The 23,740-nt window shown below is 37.4% G+C and overlaps 1 protein-coding gene across 4 annotated transcripts in view; it reads right to left on the minus strand.

The window, feature by feature from the left end:
• The window catches only part of IGSF11 (immunoglobulin superfamily member 11), a 119,866-nt gene that overhangs the window by 85,458 nt on the left and 10,668 nt on the right, over positions 1-23,740 (minus strand). The window contains exon 1 of one of the 4 annotated variants that reach the window (XM_033134848.1): positions 16,637-16,728. The exons of the other annotated variants lie outside the window; for them this stretch is intronic. Coding sequence (XP_032990739.1) covers positions 16,637-16,673 — 37 coding nt within the window. The 5' untranslated portion in view covers positions 16,674-16,728. Of the gene's footprint in view, positions 1-16,636; positions 16,729-23,740 lie in introns of those variants that run through there. 4 annotated transcript variants of the gene reach the window in all.

The raw sequence follows: 23,740 nt of genomic DNA on the forward strand, positions 1-23,740 counted from the left end.
TGCAAAGTGGTAAGGAGAAGAGAGGAATTAATTTTGTCTGAAGACGACCCACAAGATTTCATAGAAATGACGACACCTGAACAGGGCTTTAAAGGCTTGGAAGAGGGAAACGGTGTGCAAAGAGGGATGGAGGAAGGAAAGCAAACCACAGCCAAAGCAATAAAAAGGTGTCTGTAATAGTAAAGAGGCGAGGGGACTGAAAAAAGTGGGGGGAAAGGGTGAGACAAAAACGTTAGAAGATGAGTTTGGGATACAGTAATGATCCTGATACTGCACCTCAATGTGCCCAATGTCCAGTCCATTGGGAGAACGAAAGATTGAGGATCAGTTCTGGGGCAAGAGGATGAGTTCAGCTACAGGCCCGTTGGTTTGAGGTGTCTACAGGATGTCCAAGTAGACTTACCCACGGGTAACTGGCAATATGGGCCTGGATCCTGACATTTGGCCTCACTATTGCAGGACTAACATAAGTAGTTATCGATGGTAAACAGGAGTAAGACTATTTTAGATAATCATGAACTAAGTTAATAAAGCTTGAAGCAAGCTCAGCTTCTTAGAAAAGATTAAAGTGTCTCTCTAATCTGAAATTCTGCAGCTCTGGGTCAGGTCAGGTTAGCATTTCAAGTACAAGGGAAACCACTGATCCAGCACTATATCTGTGGTGGGAACGTTACAAGGAGCAATTTGGTAGCAAAGCCTATGATTTGGCCACTTCTTCAAACCACTCTCACAACGCTCTGCCCCTCTGCTCCCGGATGTCCTCACCAGTTTCCAAATGACTTCACTACTCATTAATCACAAATCGTTCCTGATTCTCAGACAGTACATCTGGAGTGGTGCCTGGAAGTCTGTATTCTGACCACTATACCAGGCAATTTCTCGGTCTGGGGATGCCACTAAGTTAACAGTTTAGGAAACAGATGCAAACGTGATCTTCTTTCAGTTCTCCTACTGACTCTAGAGAGCTGCCTTAGAATGTGGCTTCTATAAAAATTTTCAAACAATAATAATTAAGTCATAATTTACTGTGGGCTTCCTGTGCTACTGTGCGAAGCACTGAATATAAGGTACTGTACATGACAAATAAACACCAAGAGCTCCCAAAGAGTTTCTGATAAGTAACAATTACTTTTCCAAATAAGATGTAGGAGACACTGATTATAATCCCCAATATCTTTTTTCCTCTCTAACTTTCCCCAATATCAGTGTTTCTTAATTGCTTCATACAAACCCTTCAAGTTCAGGAAGATTGTGATACCATCAATCTCTATTTTCAATTTTTAAGTCAATATGTAACGTAATTATTTAAATATTTTAACTTCTAAAACAACATTTTGAGGACCTCTGTATACATATCTAGGGAGCATGTACAACAGCTAGTAAATGTAAGACAAGTCAGCTTATGACCTCATCAATTGGTTTACTATTCAGGTGATCAGAGGCAATACCCTGGGGAATTTGACAGTCCTAAGATTTTAAACTGATTTATGTTTGGTCATATATCATCTCTCTTATAGCTATTAAGGACCACTGGCTAAATACGAGAAACATAAGAATGATCGAACTGTAAATCAATCCAGAACACAAACATCCTGTAACTTCAATTCAAGATGATTTTTACCAGCTCTGTATTGATTTATCTGTTCAGATTTCTTATATCTTACAAAAAATAAAGTCCAATACTCCAATACTTCAAAATACAATTTTTTTAAAAAAAGGAAAAATATGACAAACATAAGATCTAACTTAGCTTTTCATTTATGGGGAATTAAAATTATCTGTACCCACAATATGTTATTTGCCCAAAAATACAAGTATCATTTTGAAGTATTTTATCTCTTCTTTAAAGGAAAGCCCGAAATTCATTTCTTTTTAAATAAGACAAAATATTAGACTTTCAACCACCAGATGACCAAGTAAGGTTTTTCAGAGCAACAAAAATCAAAACAGTATGATATTAGCAGAAAAACAGACACACAAACCAATGGAACAGAAAACCCAGAAATAAACCCACTTAAACATGAACAGATAATTTTCAACAAAGGAGCCAAAAACATACAATGGAGAAAAGACAGCCTCTTCAATACATGGTGCTGGGAGAATTGGAAAGCCACATGCAAAAGAATGAAACTAGACTGTCACCATATACCAAAATTAACTCAAAATGGATCAAAGACCTAAACATAAAACCTGAAACAATAAATTGCATAGGAGAAAACATAGGTACTACATTATGGACCTTGGGTTCAAAGAGGATTTTATGAATTTGACTTCAAAGGCAAGAAAAGTAAAAGCTAAAATAAATGAATGGGACTATATCAACCTAAAAAGCTTCTGCACAGCAAAAGAAACCACTGACAAAATAAAGAGGCAACCAACCGAATAGAAGATTTTTGCAAACAACATCTCCGATAAGGGGCTAATATGCAAAATATGTAAGGAACTCATACAACTCAACAACAAAAAGACAAACAATCCAATTAAAAAATGGGCAGAGGACCTGAAGAGACATTTCTACAAAGAGGACATACAAACGGGCAACAGACATATGAAAAGATCCTCAACATCACTAATCATCAGAGAAATGCAAATAAAAACCACAATGAGATATCACTTCACCCCAATCAGAATGGCTATCATCAACAAAACAAATAACAACAAGTGTTGGAGAGGCTGTGAAGAAAAAGGAACCCTCATACACTGTTGGTGGGAATGCAGACTGGTGCAGCCACTATGGAAGGCAGTGTGGAGGTTCCTCAAAAAATTAAGAATAGAATTACCATATGATCCAGAAATCCCTCTCCTGGGTATCTACCCAAAAAATCTGAAAACATTTATCCGTAAAGATGTATGTGCTCCGATGTTCACTGCAGCTTTATGGTTTTTATTTCTTTTTGATGCCTGGATAAACCTTAAATTTCAACCTGCACTTTAATCTGTATTTATTCCCCCAAAACATGTCATTTTAAAATTTACTTTGTTTTATGTGGTTAACTGAAAGTAAATTAAGCAACCTTGGTACATATGCAAAAAAAAATGTATGTATAAAGTTATTCACATTACCATTATTTATAATAGTAAAAGACTGGAAATCATCTAAGTATCCATCAATAGGGAGAACAAATTATGGTATAACGGTGCAATGAAATGTTATGCAGACATAAAAAAAGGAATCAGGAAATATGCAGGCATAGTGTGCTACTACTTGTATAAAAATTGGAGGTGGGTTATAAACGTATTTGATTGTATACACTTAAAATAACTCTAGAATGACACTTTAACAACACTGCCTGCCTGTGAAAGAGACAAATTGGAGGAATGGGACCCAGGAAAACTTTTCATTAAGTATTCTTTTATTTTTTTTTATTTTTTTGAAATTTGAGCCATGTGAATATATAACTTATTCCAAATAAGAAATGGTTAAAATAACATTTTAAAAAGGGAAATCAGATATGTAAGACTATTTTTAAAAGAGTGAATACTTTCAAAATGTAGTATTGAATAACTAGGGTATAGATAATTACAGAGATAAAACCGTTTTGTAAAGTACCTATCACAATTATGTCTGTAATCTTAAACTTACTCAGTATGTGCCCCCTTGAATCACATGGAACGTAGCAATCTTAGAGTTAATTTCATCTCACACCCTTTCTATATTCAATCAGTGGTTGAAACAAAGCTACAAGGGGTTCCTTCACGTCTTCAGGGCTACAAGCAAAAGCAGCACAAATATAAGCTTCTTGAAAAATTTCCATAAGGAGTGACAGAGCAGAAAGTCTAGAAAAATATTCAATTTTTCTATTCATCCTACATCACTTGTTAAATAAAAAAGTCAAATTGGCTCCTCATGTATAACGCTACATTAAGCCATATATGAAATATAAACTTACAACATAGTACTTCATAATAGACTGCCCACTGAAGATCAATTTTCTTTTAATCACATTTTCTTTTATAGCCTCAAAGTGACAGAATGCTTTCTAAACATTGATTCATAAGGAGGTTCTTGAGAAATCGGGTCACAAAAAGGTGAGCACAAAGCAAGGTGCTACATACAGTACCAGTGACCAACTGACACCAGAGCCTTTGGGGAACAAAAATCACAAATATAAAAATATAAAACAAAATGAACAAAAAAGGTTGGCTTTACAATTCACTGTCCAACTTCCAACAGGTACTCCATTGTTCATCTCTCACTGAGTTCCTAGTAGACTAACTTTCACAGCTCTTCCAAAGATTCATCTATCTTTCTTAAACTCCTTCTTCCATCCTGCCTTTCCAACTCTTTGCAAACACCTCACTTTTCATCTTTACTAAAAGAAATTGAAAGGATTCTCTCTCTACCACACTAGAGTGTCCATCCTTTAACCTATCCTTCCATCTTTCTCTCCCATCCTACAGGAAACAGGGTAACTCCTTCCTTGCCTTAAGTCATCTGTCAACCTCTCACCAATATCTCATTTGAGCCATCATTCAACCACTTCACATTTCAAGAGCTTCCTTTTCTTTGATCCCTTCCTTTGTGCCTTCAAAAAGGCAAATATCGATTGTTATTTTGAACATTTTCTCTTGAACCTGCTGCCTCCTCTAATTAGTCAAATTTCTCTCCTTTTTCTAGTCAAGCCACCCAAATATATAATTCACATCCACTACCTCCTCTTCTTCCCTCAGGAAAGGTATGCTTGCCTGGTTCATATCCTCTACTAAAATAGCGTTATCAAAGTTCCCTAACGTCCCCCTAATCACTGAATCAAAAGTGAAAGGGACCTTTTAAGCTTATCTACTCCATTTAGCTTATTATATGGATAAGGAAGCGGAGACCTGTGAGAGATTAATTTGATCAACTTTATACAGTGAATCAGTGTGGCCTGGAATCGTTAACAACTTCCCGCCAGAAGAATACATATTTCTTGGTTAAAAAAAAAAAAAAAAAACTAAAGAAAGCAAGACAAAGCCTACTCAAGATTATTTCAGGTATCCACAAAAGAAAATCGAAGAGCCACATTTATAATCTGAAATAAAGGTCAGTACGAATACAGCAACAGATAATCCAAAACACATTTCAGTTGGCTTTATGAATTCCCCAATATCTAAAACCAAATAATAAAGTTCCACGGTGAAATCTTTCCAAGAAAGTCAATTTTCTTCTTTTTCTCTACTCCTCCCCCTGACACGCACTTGTCTGCAGTACACAGTCTAAATCTGAGTGTTGAAAGATCCTGCATAGAAACTGAAGGAGTAGTCAGAGGAAAAGAGAGAGAAACAGGAAAATAAGAATCAAGGAGTTTCTAGGAGGAAGAAGCAGCCAACAATGCTGAACACTAACTGAGCATGTACTGTCCCCTATAGACCTCTTTTCCTACATTTTTGGTCATTCTAAATAAGTACCTACAGTTATCCTAAATTGGGGCTTAACTACCTTTACAAATAAACATGCCCTTCTGAGCATGAAGAGTTTACATTCCTTAACCTACTTGGGTTCTATCTCTACAACTGTAAATCCTACAGGCCAACCAACAGTCTTAGAGTAAAATATTTGAAATTCTACTACCAAAGCTTTCTCCCTATCCAATACCTTCTCCCATATTACTATTTGAAATACCCATGTGACTACCAAAAATTAATAATAATAAATGAAGATTTTAAGAATTAACACAGAAAAAGGCTATTTTGTTTCACTGTAAGCCTCTCCGGGTTTTTCCATTCCCAAATAATTGGGAGGTTCCATAGACCTTTTTGCTTCACTTTTTACTGTTTTGTCACACTATTTTCAGCTACCCCACAAATTGAGTAAAGAAAGGTACTACAAGAGACCTAACGTCTAAATGAAATAGCTATGAAGATCTGACAATTAAGTTGCGAAGTTGTTGCAACAATGTTGCTAACCTTTTTTGATATCAGAGGGATTATTCATTATGAATCTGTACCAACTGGACAAAGAGTTAACCAAGTTTACTATTTGGAAGTGCTGAAAAGGCTGCGTGAAAAAGTTAGATGACCTGAACTTTTTGCCAACAATTAATGGCTCTTGCATAACAACAATGCACCAACTCACACGGCACTGTCTGTGAGGGAGGTTTTAGCCAGTAAACAAATAACTGTATTGGAACACCCTCCCTACTCACCTGATCTGGCCCCCAATGACTAATTTCTTTACCCAAAGGTAAAGGAAATATTGAAAGGAAGACATTTTGATGACATTCAGGACATCAAGTGTAATACAATGACAGCTCTGATGGCCATTCCAGAAACAGAGCTCCAAAATTACACTGAAGGGTGGACTAGGCGCTGGCATCAGTGCATAGCTTCCCAAGGGGAGTACTTCGAAGGTGATTGACCGTAGTGATATTCAACAATGAGGTATGTAGCACTTTTTCTTGGATGAGTTCAAGAATTTAATTGTCATACCTCATAATACCTAGATTTTAACTTAAACTGACAATTTAAAAGGCAAAATAATGTTTTACTGACTAAGAAATGTAAGATACTATTTTGATATAATTTGGTGTATTAACTTAGTACAACCAATAAGCAGAATGAGAAGAGGAGGAAGAGTAAAGAGCAAACACAAGGAAAGAAAAGATGAAGAACTGACACATGAAGGGGAAGCAGAGGCATTATAGAGAAGAGTTATCCTACAGGCTGCCCTCGGGGGCCCTGTGTGGTATCAGCTGGTTTTCCTTTCCTTCAGATTCCTATTTCAGAGCCAGCTGGACTTAGAGCCAAGGGACATCCCTGCATGGTACACAGAGTATACACAAGAATAGGGCTTCCTCTGGCAAAGTGGAAGGTCATGAGGCCAGATATTCAATAGGGATTCCCCCCAGCATCCTTGTTTAAAAGCAATAGAGATGATAAACACGACAGAAAAGGCAAAGGCAAGAAGATTGGGAACCATTTCTATCTTAGCAAACACCACAATGCTTCTCTCAGTACTCAAGCGAGGTAGCCAAAAAGGCTATCTGGTTACCTTAAATAAACATAATTTTAAGCTCAAGAAATCATACTAGTTAAAAATGAACTAAGAAGTCAGTTATTTCCTTTATTTTAGTTTAGTTTTCTTTACCAAGAAGTCATTTAAACAAACCTCCCTACTTAGAGGTTAAGTAGGTACTTGGGAAAGAAATCATTGCAAAGTCTACTTCCAGTACAGAAGAGTAAGCTTCTAACAAATTAATCCTCCCAAACATAACAACTATAAACTCTGGACAACATATAGAAACTACCTGAGAGCTCTGGCAAGTGAACAAAAGTCAACATGTTTGGAAGGGAAGTCAAAATTTTGGAGAAGTAAGCTGAGTTTCAAGTTTGCAGCTTTGTCCTGAGAACAGTCACAGTTCTGGCAGTGGTGCTAAAAAGCTAAACTCCCATTAAAAAGAAAACCTATCTCCCTCATAACTGGAAGAACCAGGAAAAGGAGCTCAGGGACACCAGGGCTACCAGACAGTGAGGGAAAACCCTGGAAAAGAGAGAACCAGAGAAGGAAAACATTAAATTCTGTATAAAAACTCTGCCTATGTCTCTGGCAGACCCTTGAAGCATGTATTAGTCCAAACTGAAATATGAGCCATTGCCCACTACAGCCACAGCATGTGGAGACTAAAACTCGATTAGAAAAATTGACCATCTTACGAGAGGAAGAAATCATGGTCCAAAGAAACAAAGGCCACCAGAGAGCGAGTGAGAAACCCTGCAAAGAAGAGAGGCAGAGAAGCCAAAGTTTTGTATAAATATTGCACAAGTCTCTGGCTGACCCTGAACTACAAATGTACAGGGCAGACCTGAGACAGCCTGAAATGAGATCTGAGCCACCACCAGCACAGGCATGACAATGAAAATGCCTGCTTTCAAAGGGGGGAAAATATCAACATACTTCAGAGCAAGATAACAGCAACAGAGTCTCCACAACATAATATCCACAATGTCAAGAACATAATCTAAAATTACTCCACACACACACACACAAACACACACAAACACACACACATACACACAGGCTAAAATCTGATCCATTCTCAAAGAAAAAGACAACTGATAGTTGAGTACCTCAATATCAAGCAGACCCTGGAATTTTCAGGCAAAGATTTTAAATTAGCTATGATAACTACATTCAACAAAGGAAAAAAAATACATTTGTAATGGATGAACATATAGGAAATACCAGTAAAAAAAAAAAATAGAAAAAAAGAACAAAATGAAAATTTTAGAACCAGAAAATATTTGAAATTAAAAAGTTTACTGGTTAAGCTTAAAAGCAGAACATGGGTGTGAGGGGAAGAAATGGGGGGAGGGGGGGAATCAATGAACTTAGGCCAGAGTAATAGAAGTCATCCAAACTGAACAGAATCTAAACATGAACAAACTCTAAGAGATATGTGTGCCAATTTCAAAATGCTAGCATACAGTAACTGTATTCCAAGAAAGAGGAGAACAAATAGAACAGGAAAAATAGTTGAAGGTAATTGACCACAAACTCTCAAAATCTGGTGCATGGCATAAATTTACAGATTTAAGAAGTTTATCTAAACCCAAAAAGAATCAATCCAAAGAAAACTACACCTAGGAATGTCATAATGAAAATGTTTTTAAAAACTAAGAGAAAATCTTAAAAGCAGTCAGAGAAAATGAAGCATTACATACACGGAGAAATGATTCCAATGACTTCAAACTTCTTATCCAAAGCCACAGAAGCCAGAAGACACTTGAACAATATCTTTAAAGTAATAAAAGAAAAAAAAATTGCCAACATAGAAATACTACATACAAGAGGCAGCCGGTTAGCTCAGTTGGTTAGAGCACGCCCTCTTAACAAGGTTGCCGGTTCGATTCCTATATGGGCCAGTGAACTGCACCCTCAACAACTAGATTGAAGACAACTACTTCAGCTAAGCTGCTGGTGGACGGCCAGATGGTTCAGTTGGTTAGAGCACATGCTCTTAACAAGGTTGCCGGTTCAATTCCCATCCATGGGATGGTGGGTTGTGGCCCCTGCAACTAGACTGAAAATGGTGACTGGACTTGGACCTGAGTTGCGCCCTCCACAACTAGATTGAAGGACAGTGACTTGACTTGGAGCTGATGGGTCCTGGAAAAAAACACAGTTAATAAATTAAAAAAAAAAAAAAAGAAAAGAAATACTGTATTCAGCAAAAATATCCTTAAAGGATGAAAGAGAATCAGACATTTTCAGACAAAGAAGCATAAGAAAATTTGTCATAGGAAGTCCTGCACAATACAAATTGCTAAAAGGAAGTTCTTCAGGCTGAAGGGAAATTATGCAGAGGAAAAAGTGAAGCTTCATGAATGAATGAAAAGCATCAGAAATAGTTATCATCTAGATAAATATAAAATGATATCTTTCCCTTAACCTCTTTAAAATAAATATGACCATTTAGCAATAAATTGTCTTTTAGGTTTATATGTAGGTATAAGACATATGATAACAATCACATAAAGGACAGTGGGACTTATAGTAAATGGACTTCTAAGTTTGTAAGTTTTCTACATTTTGCATGAAATGGTACAATATTAAATCTAATTATACCATGAGTGTTAAGGATGCATATTATAAGTTCTAGAGCAATCACATAAAAAAACAATAATGAAAGGGGGAATAGCGTACAAGTCAGCAGATACTTAACAGAACATATTAAAAACCAAGACTACGTACATGCTATCTACAAGAGATGTGCGTTAAATACACAGATAGACTGAAAATAATTGGATGGGAAAAGACAGACCATGAAAATGGTAAGTATGAGAAGTCTAAGAGTTATAATAATATATGAATAGACTTAAAGATAAAGAGTAAGTCTAAAGATAAAGAGGAGAAATTCATAATAAAAGAGTTAATTCATGTGGAAGATGTCACAGTCATAAATGCATATGAACGTCATAACAGACCCTCAAAGTACATAAACCAAAAATTTACAGAACTAAAGGGAGACAAATAATTCCAAAGTCATAGAAGATTTTAACACCCCTGTCTCAGCAACCAATGAACACTGGACAAAAAAATAATGAAAAAAGAGTATCAGAACAACATCATCAACCACCTTGACCTCCAATAACTGCAGAATACAAATTATTTTCAAGTGCACATGGTACATTCAGCAAGAGAACATGTATTTTCCAATAAAACAAGTTCCCATCAATTTAAAAGGAATGATATCATACAGAGTATATTCTCTGACCAAAAAACAATTAGAGTGGAAATCAATAAAAATAATAGAGCGAGGGAACACCCAAAATGATTAAAAATTAAATAAGACACTTTTAAGGAACCCCGTGGATTAAACAAGAAACCACAATGGAAATTAGAGAACATGTTGAACTGAATTCAAATGAAAAATACAACATATCAAAATTTGGGGGATACAGGAAAACCAGTGTTTACAGGTAAAGTTATAGCTGTGCATGCATATGAGGTGTGATCAAACAATATAGTGAATGGGGAAAATTCAGCCTCAACTCAGATCCCATGGTTACAGTATTGCCCCATCCCCAACAGTTAACAAGACAATGTTGATATTGAAACTTCCAAGAAGTGAGCCTTCCCAGTGATGTGAGACCACGTTATCCAATCAAAAGGTTGGTTATCAATACATCCTTCAGGTTATGACCAAAAGGGGAAATTGTAGATGGAAAAAAAAAAGGAGAGTTCTATGGAAAGTAACCTCACTGGGTGATCTGATCATAAAGTCCTAACTGGGCAGGTCATGCTGGGTAGTCACACCCCAGACATAATTTCTTCAGTGAAAGATTTTTAAGCAAGCCCTGTCCGTTGCTCTTGTGCATCCAGGTTAACACACCTTTGAGACGTCAAAAGTAACACCCCGTCAAAGGCAAATAATCTTGCTCACTATCCAGTAATCTGATCCCTGCCTTGTTTTCTCCCACCCTCAGGTAATCTTCCTTACAGTTCCCTCCTTAATCTTTAATGCATAAAAGAAGCTTCAAAAATATTCTCTAGAGCATTTGGGATCTTGCTCCCTGGCACATATGTCACCAGTATGGCTCAAATAAAATGTTATAAAAATTCTCAAAAAAAAAAAAAAGAAAAGAAAAACTATACAAATGCCCACTCATTACATGAAGAGATGCTCAACATCACTAGTGATCGGGGAAATACAAACTAAATCAATGAGAAATCACTACACACACGTTAGAATGACTAACATTTTTAAAAATTGACCACATCAAGTCTTGGCAACAACGTGAAAAACTAAAACTCTTCCACACTGGTAGTGGGGTGAAAAAAATGGTACAACTACTTTGGAAAACAGTTTGGCACTTTCTTAGAAAGTTGAACAACCACCATTCTACTTATAACTATTTACGTCCTGACAAATTAAAAATATGTTCACACAAAGACTCATATAATAGTAATCCCAAAACTGGAAACAACTCAAGTTTTCCTCAATAGGAGAACAGAAAAACAAGTTGTAGTATATCCTTACAAGAGGGTTCCAGCCAGCGATAAAAAGCAATAGACTACTCATATACACGGCAACATGAATGGATCTCAAACATCATTATGCTGAGTGAAAGCAGCTAGACAAAAGGAGTACGTGTTTTACGATTCCATTTACAAAAATTCTGTAAAATGCAAACTAACACACAGCAGCAGCTGGTGGATCAGTGGTTGCCTGAGCCTGGCGGCTGAGGGAGAGACGGATGCAAAATGAGACAGGTAATCTTTACATGGCAGCAGAAATGTTCCATGTCTTGACTACAGTGCTCGATTCATGAATATATATACCTGTTATCTACCTGTGTACTTTAAATAGATGCAGATTTTTGTTTTTAAACTACCTTATCAAAGTAGATTTTTTTTAAAAATCACCAGTGCCCACCGGAGGGCCCTTTTTTCCCGTGGTATGATGGGTAATTAGTCACAGACAGCTTACCGTCGTCCACACTACCCACAAAAATCATGGTATCAGCAAAATCTGTAATTACATCCACTAAACTAAGAAATAAATCATGTTTTGTTTCCATACCAAAATTACCCTAAATAAATGGAACATTAATTTTTTAAAAACTATTCCCCTGTGGAGGATGGGAGGGAAGCTATACTTAAGAGGGCTGCTAACTTAGCTTAATGTACTTCCGCTGGGGTCTAGGGTAAGAGGAGAAAAGGGGGGAGTAATGGCACTGCCCCCCTTCTCCCAGGATGGTGGGCGAGTATCCATCCCAGGAAGTGCAAGATACAACTTAATTAGAATCTCAAAGAGACTTGAGGCCAAGAGATCATCAGAGATTCTCGGGGACTTCTGAGAGATATGGAGAAACTGTCAAACCATCAGTGGTTAGTCTCTCAAGATAAATTCAAGGGTGAAACTGAAATTCTCTTATTCTCAGGTTATTCCTATGACATTTCCCAAACCTTTCATAAAATCCCCAAATAAGTGCTACATTATGATCTTACACGCTTTATTCAACGTATTCATGGTTTATATTCCTGTCCCCCCCACACAAAAAAAAAAGGTGGTTTGATTTAGTTGGTGCTCAGATGAGTATTGTTTAACTGAAATTTAATTTCTTCTGTTACCATGATATCCAGATTTCTAAGGTCTCGCCTGGTCACCAACACTAGAACTAGAAAATAGACACAAATGGCTCGATTTCAATCTCAATACAACACTAACAACCTTTCAATTATTTACATATTTATATCCGTATACTAATGAAACTCCCACAAATTTAACATTTTTGCCTTTTTACATTTCCCCCATTCTGAGAAGAAAACATTCTCTTTACAAGTCTTCACTTTTTTTGGAGCAGGGGGTCCAGCAGGGAGGGCGTTGAAGTAGCAATCATGCCAAGTTGTTAAAAGATTAATTGAGAATGTGTCTCTCTTACTGGACTCAAACTTAAGTTATCAATGTTTATGAGGAATCTCACATGATCTTGAACTAGTACGACAGCCTCTTAACTGATCTCCCTGTCTCCCTCCAGGTCCACATCTAATCCATCCTCCACACTGCTGCTAAAGTCAGACTGCTGAAAGAGCAAAGGTGAGCAAATTGCTTGGAAGGGTAGACTAGGCACTGGCATCGGTACATAGCTTCCCAAGGAGAGTACTTCAAAGGTGACCGTAGTGATATTCAGCAATGAGGTATGTAGCACTTTTTCTAGGATGAAATCACGAACTTAATTGTCCGACCTCGTATAGTATAGGAAGTGCCTTGCCCAAATTCACCCAGCTAGGTAATTGCAAAGGTAAGAAACAAGACACTTCTCATCTAATGTCTCTTTCCTATCCTTTTCCACCAGTTTGAAGGAATTTTGAGTAATAAGTCAGGTTAAACACTATTTGGGTTTATGATACCATATAAACCTCAACATTTTAAAATAATACTAATCTACATGTAGAAAGAGGCTTGACACTACATTTTCAGAAAGGAAAGTAGTGACATAAATCTAAGGGAACGAAATAACAGAGACCTAGAAGTGGGAGCTGAGATTCATCTCAGTCAGCAGCTGACATCTATTTGCACTCGTTAGCACTGCCTGGCATGTGCTACACCACCCCCTGGGTAATTTACATTTTTTTAAAGCATGTATTTCTAAATTTAGGAAGTTAGGATAATCAGGGTGGAAAAGCCCATCTGTTTGACGTTCACTCCAGCTGCTGCAGATTCTGAAATGAAATCTGAGTGTTTTCTCGTCTGCTTCATTTTACCCAGTCTGGAATACAAGGTCCTGACCAAAGCCTAAAAAGAGGATAAGGCAGGGTATCCAATGTGTATTTTTTCTGGTGCACACAACACCTCCAGTGTGTTTAACTAACCCTTCCGCAATTACACAAGCACACGCAGTTTCTTGTGTAAGATCCAGCTTGCCTAACACAACCAGTGTAGGCATTTCAGAGACAGAAACCCAGCCCAGCCTGTAATCTCCACAACGCTGTGACTTCACTAAGGAAGCCATTCTGTACCTGGAGAACACAAACAAAAATCAAATGGTTGCAAATGCTTTAAAAGGAGACTTAAGTCTAACATAATTTCTTTCTGTATTAGTTATATTATTCTTAACCTATCACTATTTTATAGGTGAACAAACATTTTAAGAAGAACCAGGGACTTCAAAAAAAGAAACTTTCATGCTATCACATTTTTTTACTGCCTTAGATGTTGTTAGTCTGATTTTAGTCTATTTTTGCCCCTGCTATATCCCGAAGTCCAGTACAAAGCAGGAACTCCATAAATGTTTATTGAATAAATGAACAAATGTTTAAAAAAGATTTACCATGCCAAAGGGAAAGAAAGAGCTACAGCCTCTTACTCACTATGTACCAGGTGTTAGGGCCACATCTTTCTCTAATCCAGCCACCCAGAGGGGTAGGTGTTGCCTGCCTCACTTTCCAGATGAAGAAAAAGATTCAAAGGTTAAACAATACTCTGACCAAAGACAAGAAGAAAACATGGGACCATCTTGTGTATCCAGGTGACCTGGGGTACAAATGCAAAACTCCTAGAAAGAGAGAGAGACAGGACATACAGGACAAACAGGCTAAGACTAAGCAGAAAGACTGAGCTAGGAAGGCTAGCGAAGAAGTAAGCAGCAGCCCATCAAAAGGACAGGCACAAACACAGAATTGTAACTGGCGGAACCAGAGCCAGGCAAGAGGCACAGAGGGTGTCCCACGGAACTACAGGAGTCCAAAAGGGAGGTGAGGAGGTGAGGGAGTGCTCAGGAGTGTGTGTGCAGGGGTCCTCGGAGCTGGGAAAATTGGGGAAACCAGGGTGGTATGTGTCGTGTCATGTGTTCAAAATTTCTCAAAGTAAAAACTGCCTAGAAATGTGTTAGTACATACAAATAATGGCATGAACGTTTGTGACAAAAATGATGGTCACTTATGGTAATTTATTAGTCAAGCTGTCATTCCTAATTCTTTTTAAAGTCATCTTTAGAAATCTAAAGGGAAAGGCCAATTTTCACCAGAAGGAAGAGAACATTGTAAATACAGAATTTTTATTGACTATGCAGGAAAATGTTTAGAATGCTGAAGCAAATACTTCAATGTGTACAGATTACAAGCATAATAGAGCTTCAAATGAGTTACCATAGCTACAAAAAGATAATTAATTTTGAGGAAACAAAAGAAGCGATATCATTAGGGGAAGTTTTCAAAGAGCTGAAATAATAAATGTGGTGTCCAAATTTAACTCACATTACTTCCTAACAGGAACTACGTAGCAATGCTTCTTTCCATGTGACAGCTTCTGATTATGTCCCTGTCCCCTCCTTTCCCAATCTGGTATGGCTAGCCTCCTCTCTTCTAGAGTAAAACCTACTCGGATGCCGCAAGACTCTTAGTTCCCGTCTGTTCCATAAAGTCTCTTTGAACTCTAGTTGCACTTATAGCCTGAATTATATACAATCATTACTCATTATATGAAACAGATATTTATGAAGCACTGGCTTCATAGTGCAAAGGTAAGGAAGGGAGATGAGGGTTAAACAAAGAGGTGAGTTGTGTAGATTACAGGAGACAGGGACGGGCTAAATGTCTGAGCAACGTTCTATGGAGACAGGGAAGGAAAAAGCCAACCGAGGAAGACTACCTGGGAGGTGACATCCAACCTGCAAATGGAAGCATAAGCATTCTTTTCCAGGCCCTGAAGAAAAAGAGGAGGAAGGAAGAGTTCAAGCTGAACCAATAGTATTTCTTATTCTCTTTTTCCTGAAGCAGGAAGAAGATAGGTTTGGAAACCAAAAGATAAGAGCTATGACCTTATTTAACCTTTCTGAACATCGGTATCCTTGTTTATAAAGTGGAAATAATGCAAGGGTGTGGTGAAGAGCATTTACACAGTGTATGCTGAAGGACTGGTACCTAGGAAGCATTCCAAAAACGTTTCCTCCTTTCCCTCCGCGAAAACTGTAAACACAATGAAGGCAGAAATTGACTTTTGTTCTCCTTTCCCATCATCTGCAGTGTCTAACACAACTGCCGAGCAAAATTTTGTGTTGACTGGTTACCCCCAAAGAGATAAATATAATAATTTTTAGCCATTCTCTTTTGAATTTACAAACATGTAAATCTTCTACCATACCTACTTATTCGCAATAAACATAAATAACATTTTAAATTCTCTTATGGCTGGTGTTATATTACCCAACGTGCATACCAAATACTTAGGGCACCAGCAGACAGGAGCACTGTGAGAGAGAGAGCGAGAGAGAGAGAGAGAGAGAGAAACATTCTTAGGGTTGATATTTGCTATTTCAGAACAAAGATTAAAGTAGTCCTCTTGAAGGAGAAAACACAACTGTGTTGAACTCGCTCACCCTTACTTTATAGTTTAATGTCGCATCGGGAGTACCCCAGGAGGGGGCACCATAATCTTTTCATGATTAGGGTTCTAAAGGTCTTTACAATCCAGCCCACAGCCAAGATAAAAGTTTGCCAAATTCTTCTCCAGTTAGGCCCTAGAATGGAGACAAAACTACCACAAAGCCAAACAGAACTTCATAGAGAAAATGCAATCCACTTACTGACAGAGTATTAGGCATTTTACATATTATCTTAACTTAATCTTCCAGGCACTTAACTCCAGAAAATGAAATTCATTCTACTCTACAGGCACAATCCATTTCCTCACTTGGAAATAGGGCTGATACTCACCCATCTCACAGGCTTGTCTTAAGGATTGAGGAAACATACATAAAATGCCTAGACAATGTATGGCGCATGGTGGACAGCCAGTAATGGCAGCTGCGATCTTAATGGAAATTTGACATCCAGACTGGAAACTTGTGACACTAAAAAGCAGAAGAAATGTGTGTGACTTAGAGAGGCATCCAGAGTGGAGGCGACAGCAGAACTGAAACTCGTCAGAGCTGGCACTGGAGGCAGGATGACTTGGCTTGCCATCCTTTGGCACATGTGCCCAGAGCCTATTCAATTCCAGTGTTCCAAGCTGTTTAACCACAGTCAGTTCACTGTGGGCACCTCAGCATCAAAAAAAGCCTGCCAAATCCAAGTATTTTAGAAAAGCACTCCAAGTGATCAAGCGAATAAAGAGGCTTTTCTTGAAAGGAAAGATCATTTATTGAGATTCAACAAACCACTGTGGCATGGTTCTTGCAATTGCTTACACATTTGCTGCCATGTTGGTACATCAGCTGAAGTTAAAAACTAGGACAGAGCTCAAGCTTGGTGCATGTAGACTGATGAGAACTCTAGATTCTGTGGGATGGGCAGGCACCTCAACCAAATGTTTTCAAGAGGAAAGCAATTAAGAAAATGTACATTCCTTTGTTAATAAATAAGCACATGCAAAGGAGCGGGGTCTATGTTTTCCCAAATTGACATGCTCTCCTTACTCTTTCTTACCTAATCCTATCAACCCACCCCCAAAATCACAGGAGTGGCAGGGGTTAGGGAGAACACTGAAATCAATTGGATCTAGTCATCCAATAATTTGAATGGCCTCTTTATATAACCTTACAGATGTCTCTTTGGGATGGCTCAGATAAGTGCTCAGCCTTTCAGACTTCTTTCCCCTCATTCTGATTTTCAAGAGCATATTGACTACATGAAGGAGAGAGCCCTCAAACGACCCCAAGGCAGAGGAGAAGGGAGGTGGCCCTCATATCCACACAAAGTTCTCTGGGTCTACACTGGCCTCTGCTGTAGAGCATCTTCACCAGCTACACCTAGATTGGTAACCAGTAAGGTACAACGGGTCCTCTGTGGGGGTGTTCTTTCCCATAGTGGTGGTGGTGGCATTGAATGGGGAAATAGTGGCAGGTATGTACCAGTTCCCATCCCTGTGCATTTGTCTCTGATCTTGAAATTCCTACACACACAGACGTCATTCTAACCTCAGACCTCTATCAGTGCCCTCACAAGGACACACAGGACTACTACTGTGTTTCCCCGAAAATAAGACCTAGCCAGACCATCAGCTCTAATGCGTCTTTTGGAGCAAAAATTAATATAAGACCCAGTATTATATATTATATTACATTATATTAATTATATTATATTATATTATATTATATTATATAGACCCGGTCTTATACTAAAATAAGACCGGGTCATATATTAATGTTCCGAGACACATGAGAGCTGATGGTCCGGCGAGGTCTGATTTTCAGGGAAACAGTAGGTATCTTACACTCTTAAGGCAGGCCCTGAGGGAGCCGGGAGTACTGCCTCAGACTCCACCTGCTTTGCCTGCTGCCTCACGCCATCACTCCAACCCTTGCTGCAAGTGGCCAGCTGCCGAGCCTGCAGACTCCAAGAACCCCACCACCTGGGGAAATTGTGTGGCTTGGTCAAAACAAGAATGGAAATTGAGCAGCAGACAGCACTTCATTCATACCGTGAATGTAACACATTATAGCATAATGAGTGGAATCGTGTTTGTCTTTCAGACTAAAGGATGAAGTCTTGAAAACTGGACCCTACACTATTTTCATCTTTCTACCTCCAGATGCCTGGAGCATAATAAACCCTCCATTTGTGTGGGTTGGGGAGGGGTTGTATTTTTCCTTAAAAAGTGCTGAATAGAGAAGAAACAAAGGAGTTTTGCCTCACTGGCTGGGATAGAGACCAGACAGGCAGTGTGCACAAGCTACTCTCTGGCTATATCTTTCTTCTTCCTGACACTTTAAGTACTACATTATCTGCATTTCTATTTCCTCACAAGATTCTGATAACAAATGTTCCATAATTACACTTTTTCTGATTCATGTAAATCTCCAAATTGAGACTATACTAATATCCATAGTTACATATGTATCAAATTCCTCAAGACCAGGTACCATCTTAAATACTCTGTATAAGCCACAATGCCTAGTACACTGGTGTCATGGAGGAGGTTTCTCATTGGTTTATTGGAAAATACATATACTTTAAAAAGAATGTACTTTAAAAACTTGAGATATTTTCCCCAGGAAAAAAGAAAAATCTCAAATGCATACAACACTAAATTTTGCATAAAATTTCTATGACTTCTCTGAAAACCACTTATGGACCACAGGTTAAAATTCCTTGTACAAACAGACACATAGATCAATGGAACAGAATAGAGAGCCCAGAAATAAACCCACGCATATGTAGTTAATTAATTTACAACAAAGAAGCCAAGAATATATAATGTAGAAAGGACAGTCTCTTCGATAGTGTTGGGAAAACTGGACAGTCATATGCAAAAGAATGAAACTGGTCACTATCTTAAACTATACACAAAAATTAATTCAAAATGGATTAATGACTTAAATATAAGAACTGAAACCATAAAACGCCTAGAAGAAAACATGGGCGTTAAGCTCCTTGATGTGAGTCTTAGGGATGAATTTTTTCATTTTGCAACAAAAGCAAAATAAATAAGCGGAACATCATATTAACAAGCTTCTTCACAGCAAAGGAAACCATCAACAAAATGAAAAAGCAACCTACGGAATGGTAGAAAATATTATATCATATATCTGATTGGAGTTAATATCTAAAAGAGATGAAGAACTCATATAAAACTCAATAGCAAAAAAATAATCTGATAAAAAATGGGCAGAGGATCTGAACAGACGTTTTTCCAAAGAAGACATACAGATGGCCAACACGTACATGAAAAGATACTCGACATCACTAATCATCAGGGAAATTCATATCAAAACCACAATGAGGTATCACCTCCTCTTTGTTAGAATAGCTATTAATAAAAAGACATGACATAACAAGTGTTGGCGGGGATGTAGAGAAAAGGGAACCCTTGTGCACTGTTGGTGGGATTGCAAATTGGTGCAGCAACTATGGAAAACAGTATGGAGGTTCCCAAAAAAATTAAAAATAGAACTACCTTATGACCCAGCAATTCTACCTCTGGATATTTACCCAAAGGAAATGAAAATAAACAGTAACATGAAAAGATATATGCACCCCCATGTTCATTGCAGCATTATTTACAATAGCCAAGATATGGAAACAACCTAAGTATCCATCAATGGATAAAGAAAATGTGGTACATATACACAATGGAATATAATTCGGCCATAAAAAAAGGAAATCTTACGATCTGAGAAAACAGGATAGACCTTGAGGGCGTTATGCTAAGTGAAATAAGACAGACAGAGAAAGACAAATACTGTATACTCTCACTTATATGTATCTAGAAAACAAACAAACAAAAAAACACAAAAAGAAGAAAAAAAACAAGCTCACAGATAACAGAGAGCAGACTGGTAGTTGCCAGAAGCTAGGAGTGCTGGTGGGCAAAATGAGTGAATAAAATTTTGAAAATGTACTAAATTCCACTTATAAAGTAAACAACTCATGGGGATATAATGTACAGCACTGCGACTATAATTAGTAATACTGTATTGCATCACAAGGGAAAGAAAATGCAATATGTACGTTGATTGATGTTAAATAGACTTATTGTGGTGAACATTTCACAGTATCTACAAATGTCGAATCGTTATGTTGTGCACCTGAACCTAAAAAAATGTTGCATGTCAATTATACCTCAATAAAAATTAATAAATAAAATAAAAATTGTTTAAATTAACATCTTTTAAAAATTCCTTGTACAAAACAAACGTAATGATGCAAAGTGCTCAACAATAGAAAATGCTATTATACAACAAAAATTATTATTTTTAAAGGAAATTACTATATAACAGTAAAATTAAGTTCATAAAATGTACAACTTCATCTCAGGTCCAGATAATGAAGATGATATTAATGAAGAAGATGACGACAATAAAGAAGGCAGTGGCAACAGAGGAAGAAGAGGGAAATAATAGACCAAAAAAAAAAAGAGAGAAGAAAATAATGCTGTAAAGAGGAAATGAATACTACTTAAGAATAAAGTCAGGTTTTAGAGTGTTCTGTTTGGGTCCTATGTGTCTTTTAAGGTAAACCATCTCAAAAGCTAAGTTTTAGTCCTTGACTCCCAACTCTCATCACACACACGAAAAATCAATTTCAGGTGGGAAGTAGGTCAAAATATAAAAGGTAAACAGTACAGCTTCTAGAATATAACAGAGATTATCTTCATGACATTGGGATAGGCAAAGAATTCTTAACCAAGACACAGAGAGTGCTCCTCAAAAAGGAAAAACTATTAAAACGGAATTAAAGAATTCTTTAAAACTCACCAAAGTAAGAGTGAAAAGCCAAGTCACAGAGTAAAAGAAGATTCTGCAATGCTTATAACCAATAAACTGCCAGTATTATAACAAACGCATTTTTAAAACATTTTAAAACTTTATAAATCAGGGGAAAAGACATACAAACTCTCTAATTTTAAAAACTGGCAAAAGCCCCAAAGTTTATCAACAGATAAATGGATAAACAAAATATAGTATATACATACCGTGTTTCCCCAAAAATAAGGCCTAGCCGGACAATCAGCTCTAATGCATCTTTTGGAGCAAAAATTAATATAAGACCTGGTATTACATTATATTATGTTATGTTATATTATATTATACCTGGTCCTATATTATAGTAAAATAATACCAGGTCTTATATTAATTTTTGCTCCAAAAGACGCATTAGAGCTGATTATCTGGCTAGGTCTTATTTTCGGGGAAACACGGTACAAAGAAATATTATTCAGCCATGAAAAAGAATGAAGTTCTGAAACATGTTATAACATGGAAGAACCTTGAAAACACTATACTAAGTGAAATAAACCAGTCAAAAAAGGACAAATACTGTATGATTCCGCTATATGAGGTACCTAGAATAGGCAAATCCATAGAGATAAAAATAGATTAGACATTATCAGGGGCTTAATGTTAATGGAGTTTCTATTTGGGGGTCATGAAAACGTTTTAGAAATAGTAATGATGGTTGCACAACACTGCAAATGTGCTTAATGTCACTAAATTGTACACTTAAAAGTGGTCAAAATGGCTAATTTTATGTTATACGTTACCACAATTCTTAAAAATTAATGCATCAAAAACCATTGAATTATGTACTTTAAATGGGTAAATTATATGGTATGCAAATTATATTTCAATAAAGCTGTTTTAAAAAACTGGCAAAAGACTTGAACAGACAATTTACAAATGACAATACCTACATGGCCAGTAAAAAGGGGAAAAGGTGAGCAATCTCATCGGTAATCAGGGAAGTGGAAAACACCTACAAATATGTACATACAATGAGACACCATTATTCACCCATCAGAATGGCTAGAGTAAAAAAAAAAATGACAATACCTGGTGTTCACAAGAATGTAGAGGAACGAAACTCTCACACACTGCAGTGGGCACAAGATCAGCACAAGCACTTTGGGGAAATGGCAGGTCCAACTAAAACTGCATATGTGCAATTTGCTTCTTAGGTATATACCTACTAACAGAAGTGCACTTTGACATGCATCAAAACACGTACAAGAACGTGCACACCAGCATAATCCGTAATAGGCCAAAACTGGAAACAACGCAGTGTCTATCAGTAGTAGGATGTATAAATCGATACCATGGTGTATTCATGCAATGAAGTGCGATCATATAATGAAGGTGAAGAAATTACAGCTACACGTAACAACGTGGATGTTATATTTTAAAAACCAGACACAAAAGAATGCATAATGAATATGGATGATTCCATTTGTATAAATTTCAAAAATAGGCAAACTAATTTCTGGTGTTAGAAGTCAAAAAGTGGTTACCTTTGGGGAACAGGGAATGGTAGGGCGATTGAGAGGGACACTGGGGGACTACTGGGTGTTGGCAATGCTCTGTCTTTGGATCTGGATGATGGTTACACATATTCATTTTTGTGTATTCACTTACAACAGTTCATTAAGTGGTACTCTTAATATTTCTATGCTATTTTTGTGTATACTACACTTGTTAAAAATTTCGCCCCGTCACGACTGTCTTTTCTAATAAACATAGCAGCTTTGAAATACATCATAATCAAAGGAAAAAAACTGCCTATATATAAGTCAATGATCTTCAATGGAATGAACGAAGTATAGTGAAAGGCAGCAGGAAGATGTAAGAAGACAGTGGGAAGCTACTGCAAGCTTAGTTCACATAAAGGAAAAGGCTCAGAAATGCTATTAACCTGTTCAAAACTGGAGCACAATTGAAATGCAAATTCAATCCGCAGCATAAAAGAATGTTTTGGATCATTTTTGAGAATGAGAAATGTCTATGCTTTAGTAAAAACTTTAAAGTTCACATGAATATCTCAATTTCATGTACAGAAGAATTTCAACTTTTTGCCTGTAAAATGAGAGAACTGGATAGTCTATTACCTAATAACAGGATAAAAGGCTGCAAGGAAGCAAAGATCTAAACTTCATCCATTCGCTCAATAAATTAAGCACCTGCCGGGTGCACTGCACAAAGTGCTCACCTTGTGGAGCTTGCAAGCAAGTGTAAGAAAACAAGACACTGCAGCTTAGAGGTGCCTCCAAGGGAGCAGACAAACTCATTGCTAAGGAAACTATAAGAGAAAAAATCTCTTGCTGAGAAGTCATCCCAGAACGTAAGGCAGTGACTCTCAGAGGAAACAGGTTAGAGCTGGGTCTGAAAGGGTACGTAGTATGGATGTCAAGTGAAGGAGATGAGGTGTTTCAGACCAACCAGAAGTGGGAAATGTGAGCAACTGCAGAGGCAGGTAGGCTCAGAGCATTAATAAGGGCAGTGGAAACATGATGGGTGGGGTGGGGAAGAGTAGCAAGCCATAGAGGACCCTGAATGATACTCTAAAACCTTTGGAATATATCCTTTAAGATTTTTGGAGTTTGCTGTG

This window comes from Rhinolophus ferrumequinum, chromosome 2 (assembly GCF_004115265.2).
Source record: "Rhinolophus ferrumequinum isolate MPI-CBG mRhiFer1 chromosome 2, mRhiFer1_v1.p, whole genome shotgun sequence".
Classification (NCBI taxonomy): Eukaryota; Metazoa; Chordata; class Mammalia; order Chiroptera; family Rhinolophidae; genus Rhinolophus; species Rhinolophus ferrumequinum.